We start from the raw sequence: 8,470 nt of genomic DNA, 5'->3' as shown, positions 1-8,470 counted from the left end.
ACAGTACCCACTCACACCAGCATAGTTTATAGACATAAAAATCCCTTAGTGAATGCTTTTCTTTTAAACATTATTATCTTGTCCTTATTCACTGTTATCCCCTCTTTCCCAGGCAGGAAATAAAACCACCCAGGTGCTTAACTCCCCTCTTCTTTGCAATAGACCAGAATTTCATATCACAGTGGAACTCTAAGCCCTTTGTTACTGTTTTACATGTAAAATGCAACCAAAGCAGCGTCACACAACCCAAAAGGTATTAGAAGTTACTATTAAAATAATATTAAACATTCACCTCGCTATGCATTAAAATTGTCCATGCTGCAGCATTAACCACCACAGCAGAGCTCACTGCGGGTAACTGCAGCTCCAAAACACAGCCCCAACAGCAGCAGTTGCAGAGCAGAAGGGAAAAACATCTTTCTAGCTGCCCTTTTGTGCAGAAGCTGAAATCCATCCATCCAGATCGAATGCTTCAAAAGTAGAAAAAGGTAGGAGGCATCTAGACGTACTGACTTTTGGAGTATGAGCTTTCAGTCTTGCTGTGCAGATGCTGGCTGTGAGTGGGGTAGTGGGTTGCTGCAGAGTATCCGTAGCTTCTGGTTTCCTCACAGCAGCAGCAAAAGCAACAGAATATGGCTCCAGCAGCAACGAGGCAGAAGGCAGCTACCCAGCCCAGGTAGAGGGCCTCTCCAAGCTCCCTTTTCTGTGCAATGTTGACCATGGGGTTGTAGAAGTCACTGATGATGGTGTTGGCAACCCAGCAGACCGGGATGAGCTCAACGACACCGGAGAGGATGAAGAGGATCCCAGCCATCAGAATAACATAGCCCTTGGCTTGCCAGCTGCTCTGCGTGCACCGTGTGCACTTCATCCCAGTAACGGCAATCGTGAAAGCGAGGAATGAGAGCACGGACCCAGCACACATCAGCCCTCTGGATGCCTGCAGGTCCGGTGAGAGGGCCAGCACGGAGTCATAGACTTTGCACTGCATCCTGATGTTGGCTTGCCTGATGCAGTGCATCCACAGGCCTTCCCAAATGGTCTCAAACACGATGATGTTGTTCTCTATGAAGGCAGACACCCTCCACTGAGGCATGCCCGTGACAGCGAATGTCCCAATCATGCCAATGCCACCAACAAGCAGCCCAGCGACCTGCAAAGCACCACCAATCATGTTGCCTTTGCAAAGCGAGCACACCTCAGCAGGTTTCCTCAGTCAGGCGCACACTGCTGGAAAAAAAAAAAGAGCAACTTTTTCCAAAAGTCGTTGTCCCTTGTGCAAAGTAAGTGTCAGAGCCAGTCTGCACAACTTCAGATCAGCTTAAATCTGGCACACAGTACCTGGGACTTGGCTGCGCCTTCATTGCCTTTATAATTCCCCTGCCACCACTGACTCAAAGAGGCAAACTGAGCAATCAAGTGGAACAACTTTCCACAGCTAGAGAAAGGACAGGGTGTGTGTGAACCAGCAAGAGCCACTTAGGATAAAAGTACCTGCTGAGGAAAATGCTTTGCATTGAAGTGACTTATTTAAAAAATAAATAATAAAAAAAGAAAGTTCTGTGCTCAACTCTAGCTATTGCCTACAGGTTTGCCTGCGCTAAGGAAATGGACTGGTCTCACTAGGGAGACTTAGGTGGGCACTGATGCAGTTACTGAAGCTGTTGCACTGAACAAGCAAGAATATTCAGCTTCGGCTTGGCTTGGTGGCAAATTGCCAGGAAGAAATGGGAGCTGTGCTCCCTGCCACAGGGCCTTTGCTCCCAAAAGTACTTTTGTTCTGAAGCTTGAAAGAGAGTGGAGTGACAGGATCAAGGAACAAAGCAAATCAAAAGGATAAAGATAAAGTAACTCTGAACCTGAAACAGTTCTGCAGAGGATAATCAAAGCGGCAAAAGACCATTTAAGAGGTAGAAAGGAACAATAAAATGCCTCAATCCTGCTAATACCTGTACACATATATAGCTTTATACATTTTTGTGGCTCTACTGAGTGATATGGGAATAGACAGGCTTTTGGAGATATCCACATGCTTAAATGATTGCACAATCAGGTCTACAGAATGGTGATTTAAGCTATGTAAAAAATTGTTTTCCTGTGCAAAAGCAAACCCAGCAATTGCCTTATGATGGAATCTAGTGCAATGGAAAGCGATGGCTCTCCAGGTGTTAGAGCTAATCTCCTATTAGAGCTATCCATGTACAAATACTTCAGAAAGAACTCATTTTATAAAAAAAAAAAAATTAAGCATAGTAACTATGGAGAGCAGATGAACTGTTCATTCAAGAGTTCTTGTATGATATGACCAGCAGACAATCCTGGAAAATGTCAAGTGAAGAAATCTGGGAAAATCAGAGCAACTGAAACCAGTCAAAAATCCAGAAAAAAAAACCAGGCATATTACAGTGGATTCTTTTTACAAATCCATATAGCTACAAATGTATGCATAAAATATTCAGCCTGATCTCTGTTTGTGCCTTAACATGGAAAATAAAAATTAGGTATAAACTATGATTATTTGTTACAAAGTAGTACTCCATATATTGCAACAAGAACTAATTCGCTATACTGTAAAAGATCAATTTAGGTTGTAATTAGCTAGATATTGAAATACTAGTCCTGCTATTCATTTGAACTTTCTTGCCTCTATTTCTTTTCTTGCTATTTATGTATCTTCAACAACAGAAAGGGAATGCAAAAAAAAAAAATATTGAGCAGTGCAGTGTTAAATATGCCAGCTTGTTGGCACATCAATGATAAAGAAAAGGTAAAAGTCCCACTTGCATGTAGTATTTTATGCTCCCTAAGTGTGTTTCTGTGTGTGCATAAGACTATGGTTAGGAGGCAAGGGAAAGTAAGATGCACTCTATGACTCTTTTCCACATTCAGTTTGGCTTTCATATCCACCTGCTTTTCCAACCTCTGCAGCAGGCTGCTGCTATAAAGGCATGCTAAAGTGATGAAAGCAGGCAACCTCCCCTTCTGTCTCTGGTCCCTTGAGCCCCGATTTGTGACCAGGCAACTTTCCATTCTGCCCATTTGGTTTTGTTTATATCTGTGAAATCAGACCTGCCGTCTGCGTGGCTTTCCTAAACACAGAAAAGTGCAGTTCATCTGATGGCAGCTCCAAAAGCATATGAAGGGTTGAGAAGCCAAGCAGGTGTCTGTTTTTTTCAGGTTTGCTCCTACTGCTGTGGTGCTTAGCGGTACCTGATCTAGTTGCGACTACACTGTCTGCTCAGCATTTCTCCTGCCACACAGCTGTATTTGCAGTTTGGGCTCCTGCTTGCCATCAGCCAGCTGCCCTTGGCAGTTCAAGCCCCTTTTGCCATGTCTGTGAGCAAGGCAAGGGAGGGGCCCTATAGCCTCCTGCGTTAGGGACCATGAAGGCCCCCGTGTCACCCCGTGCCACCTTTGGGAGGAGGGCATGCAGGTGCAAAGCACTGGTGGGTAAGAGCTCTCCTCCTCTCCAGCTGCAACCCCTGATCTCGTGTGAAGGGTGTCATTTGCTGGCCAGCCATAAAGGATGACTTGATTCTGTTGGGCAGAATGTACATTCCCAACACATTAATTTGGAGAGGCCACACTAACTCTTGCTGTATTGACATAGGAACTGCACAGACTGCTACAGCGTGAGAGCATCTAGATCTGTGTAACTGAAATGACAATTTGCTGCTTTGCATGCCGCAAGCTAGTGCGGTCATACAGACCTGTAAGCGATGGGGGTCTGGGTACAGGACTTTGGGAAAACTGAGTGGGGAAAGTTTCTTGGATGACTGGGTTCATAGAATCACAGAATCATTCCAGTTAGAAGGAGTGTCTGGGTGTCATTTAAGCCAACCCATGCTTGAAGCTGTTCCCTTCAAAGTCATGAGGCCAAGAACCCAACCAAGTTCCATTTCAGCTATCAAAAACGTCCCAAAGGTTTCTTGGAGGAAGAGGGTGGTTAAATCCTCCTCCCGCAAGGGTGAGACAAGGAGGAGTTTGAGGAAATGTTATAAATGCACAGTATTTATCTGCTAAAATGGATTTGGCATATTAAATATATAATAATATAATTACCATTGCACAGCTTTGCAGCTCCATGGTTGCCACTCAAACAGCAAAGAAAAAGCTACCCGCCTATAGCAGAACAAATAAACAAGCACTTTAATAATGTATCAGTAAGTAAACACAAATGCAATACAAGCAGCAGGACTGATTTTTCTTAGAGACTACTGAAGTTCTAATTTACAGGACATGGGAAATAATTAGCTGAGCAAATATAATTTAACCACATTATTGATTAATTTACAAAACCATTAAAGCTTCCATACAAATTCATGGTTAGATTGTGTTTGTGTCAAGGATTCAGCATTTGCACATTCTTAGAAGGATTAAATTTTAGTGCCTTATCTTGCTTAAAACCATTTTCAGAAAGAAATGTGGAGAAATCTTATTTAGCATTATGGATTGCATCTGCTTGTTTACAATTAAAACACAGGAAGGGGGCAAGTCAAGAATCTCATTATTTGTTCTCTGTATTCAAACATGCCATTTCATTATGGGAAAATATCAGAACTACCTGTGATTAGCTAATCATATTCCACTGTTGGCCACAGGATCCTATTATTTTGTTATAAAAAAAATATGCAGACACAAATTAACCATTTCTCTTCCTTTCCCTTCCTTTCCTTTCCCACTATGTTAAAAAATTAATATCCTTAAAGTCAGTGTCAAGCTTTTCTCTCTGACCTGTGTATTTTCCTGCTCAGTGTTCCCATCCCTGCCCTCCTCCCCTTTCTCCTCTCCAAAGCGGGTGAGTAAATCAGCTGCAGGCACCCGTTGTTCTGTAGTCTTGATGAATAATGTGGACCTAAAGCAACTACAGCACTGCCTGAGCAGAAAATACACGGCATTTCAGGAGTGGGCTTGGTTGGTCTGTCCGTTGGCTTCAAACAGGACCCCATGGTCAGGACACTTCCCTGTCTCTGACACTTTGGTAGCACCTTTCTCCAATGAATCCCCTTGTGTGAGAGCGAGAAGGGATTTCTCACTCTTACATGGCTTTACTTCTGCATGTTGCATGCAGTTTGGTGAGGAGCTGAACTGAGGAGATAACGGTGTGATTAGCTCAGCTGCCATTTAGCACCATTTTTCACAGTTTCTTGGGGAGCCCACTGCTCCCCAGCAGGGCAGTACAGCCCCCAAGTCCCTGTCATGACCCATTTTCAGCCACTAAAGGTGTATTCTAATAAAATACAGCAGGAAAATATGTTTTAAGCATGATGTCCTTCCTCCTCCTGAGCATACAGCATTTTTTAACTCCAGAGTTGTGAAGTGCTAACAGCAATCGCCGATGCTGAGGAGGAGGTGGGGAGAGGGGGAAGACACGGTTGCTCAACACCTCCAAAAATCTCACCCTGCATCAGTAGCAAATTGAAAAGAATCCTGATCATTGATGCTCTTATGGAAAAACAGACGAGTGTTGATGTCAGACAAGTTGTTCAGCATTTTCTTTCCTGGAATGCTATTATTACTGTGTCAGTGGATGTGCACAGCGTGGCTTGCCCCAGGTACACTGTAACCTGGCACTTATTTTTCTCCAAGATCTTTTACCTAATGCAGCAGAACGTGAAAAGCCAGTTCAGCATATCTAGTGCAAGCAGAGTCACTTACATGTCACATACATCCATTATCAGCTTCACTGAAGAGCCACCTCTTTTCAGTTGAGGTAGCTTTTACCCCTGTTCCTTCTCTCTCCATCACTTACCACTAACAAGATGCCATTGTCTAGATGGCAAAAGGAACAATGACAGAAGAGCAAAAAATAATAATCCTTGACTAGTAATGTAAAAGCACTGCAGAAAATCTTTTTGCCTAATATCCCAAATAACTTTACACATTTGTCTCTCTTGCTCCCCACGCTTTAAATCCCATATATAAAATCCATGACAATGTGATGATGTTCCCTTGGATTAACATGCGGTACAGAAATTTCAATTTCCCTGCTTTTAACTTCTGTTTGTTTTGTGAAGTATTAATGCAGAAAATTTGCCTAACTTGGAACAGGGACACAAAGTTCAAAAATAGGATATCTGAAGATAGGCAGTGGCTAAAGAGCATCAGAGGAACAATTTCCTATGCTGTCTGTCTCTGCACACCTTTAGAGGCAGCCGAAACCTCGTGAAGCGCTGGATACAAAGAACTGACCTATTATGTTGCTGAGTCTTCCTAAGAATTAATAGCAGACATGCTAAAGGAAGGGATGGAAAGCTATCCCCTTGGTGGCTTGAAAAATGGACTAGATAAAGTTCATAGGCAGATGTCAGGGAATCATTCAGCACTGAGACAGACTCACCCTGAGGAGGCTACAGGACATTTCTTGCCCCGGACTCCAGCATTGGGAAGCTGACCTCTGACTTCAGATCCCTAGCTTACACTCACAGAAACCTACAGCCCATCTGCTGTGAAATGAGTAGAAACATGAAGTATTTTGTATGAAGTTGCTTTTTTCTTCATGCAGAAAGAGACGTGATCGCTAATATGAAGGTCTGAGATGAATATATTTCTTCATTGTTTTAGAAAAAACATTGATGTGCTTGAAAGAAAAATTAAATCCCAGTTTATCCCATTCAGGTGGTTGCCTCGGTAGCATTCTCTAGCATCTCCTGCAATTAGCCTACAATTTACAGATGCCAGACCTTCTTTAAAATGCAATCTTGCCTAAGATGATCTGATTAAAAGTTTTACATCTCCAGACAAAACCTATCATTTGTGGCATTTCTGCTCCAACCCAGTTGGAAGCATCACCGTATTACATTTAATTTTCTTTTCTAAAAGTTCCCCAGGCTTTTATTTTTAGCGTTCCTAACATTCTTGCTGTGAAGTGCTGCCCATCATAAGACTTTCATGAGATGATAGTTCATCAAAGACAGAAACAACTGGCCAATGCTTGTCTTCTGTTATACCCCAGATGCCTCAATGACTGCGGTGGGATTTCACAGGTGGAAATGAGAGCAAAACTTCAGTTTTACCTGCTTGCCTAGAATCTATATTAAGTGTTTAGCAGCGAAAATGCTAAGGGAAGATAAGGATTGTTTTCAATTCAGTTAATAATGTTTAATCTTTTGGTGTAATAAAATGATCGTCACGATAATGTATATATTATAGAAGTGGTCTGGCATTTTTGAGGCATAACAGTGAAATTGCAGTTATTGGTAGTAACCTAAGGGTAAGGAATGAAAAGGGGATTCAGAAAAGCAAACCCACAAATTCAAAATATATGCTGTGTGAAGTCAGAACAAGACTGAAGGGGAGGGTTGGTTTAGCATGTCAGTTAATCTGCAACCTACAGAATGGGCACACCCACGCTTTGGAGGTAATGCTGTGGTGTGAAGACCTGACACTAATACAAACAACATGTATTTCTTGCTTCTGGTTTTCTGTGTTCTCGAGAGGCTTCCCCACCCTTTTTCTTGATTTTCTTTATTTACTCTTCTTAGAAAAAATCCAGGCTTGTATCCCAGACATTTTCTAGCATGCTTTTGCCTCTGCAATAGCTTACCTGGCTTTAGCACTAATAGATTTTTGTAAATGAGCAAAATAACATCTTCAAAAACAGATTATCACAGCCTGGCATGATTTCTGGAAAAAGAACAGACAAATCAGTAACACGATAAATATCCTCAAGCAGGCCAAAAGAAACTCTAGAGTTTTAGTCTTTGCATGACAATTGCTGTAACGTGATACAGGTTTCATGCCAGAAGCCAGCAGCTGGCAGGTTGTTGGAGCGCTCCCACAAATCTTTCGAAGCACATCCCGGCACTGCTGGCGTCACTGCTCCTCTCAGCAGCTGTGCCTGAGCTCTCTTTGCCCTCAGATGCAGCAGCATCGACTTGTATCCAAGCCTTACCTCTTCTGATGTCTTAAGCCCACCCAGATGCTAGCAGTGCTCTAGCGCTAATAAACGCTTCCCTATTCAGTCTCCACAGTGTGGTTTTGACAGTAGAAGTGACAACATAGATATGCAAGCTCTTTTACAAAGAAAGCTCCTTGAGCCTGCAATAACATTGCAGAGCATGGAGTCCACTGCTATGAAATCTGTGCTAATTACAGTCTTTCACTAGCCACATCTGATAAATGGCCCTGCACTCTGGGAGGAGAGAGATGACAGGCAACTGCTGCTTGCAAACATTTTTCACTCACTGCCTACCCTGGCCATGGTCCTGCGTTCCAGAAGCAGTAAGGAAGGAGTTGGTGTTTCCACACGCACAGGAACTCACCATCTGCAAAAATACAAGGGCAGCAATCGTTTGCTTGCGTTTACGAGGACACACCGTGGTCAGGAAATAGTCCAGCTCAGGAATCCAGGCTTGGGTACTTCTAGGAAAGCACAGTTGGGGTTGCTTGGAGTGCTGCCCTAGGGAAGAAAACTTAGGCTCGTACTCTAAATACTCTTCATATGTGGTGTGACCCCCCCCCCCCAAAG

The 8,470-nt window shown here is 43.0% G+C and overlaps 1 protein-coding gene across 1 annotated transcript; it reads right to left on the bottom strand.

Moving 5' to 3' along the window:
* Positions 1 to 45: 45 nt before the first annotated feature.
* On the bottom strand, positions 46 to 1,184 carry LOC308059550 (claudin-8-like). Its single transcript, XM_080377059.1, has one exon. It carries the CDS (start codon positions 1,172 to 1,174, stop codon positions 500 to 502), a length of 675 nt encoding a protein of 224 aa, XP_080233185.1. The 5' UTR covers positions 1,175 to 1,184; the 3' UTR covers positions 46 to 499.
* Positions 1,185 to 8,470: the final 7,286 nt, after the last annotated feature.

This window comes from Falco punctatus (genome assembly GCF_963210335.1).
Source record: "Falco punctatus genome assembly, chromosome: 2".
NCBI classification, from domain to species: Eukaryota; Metazoa; Chordata; class Aves; order Falconiformes; family Falconidae; genus Falco; species Falco punctatus.
This window is presented reverse-complemented; position numbering and strand designations above follow the sequence as displayed.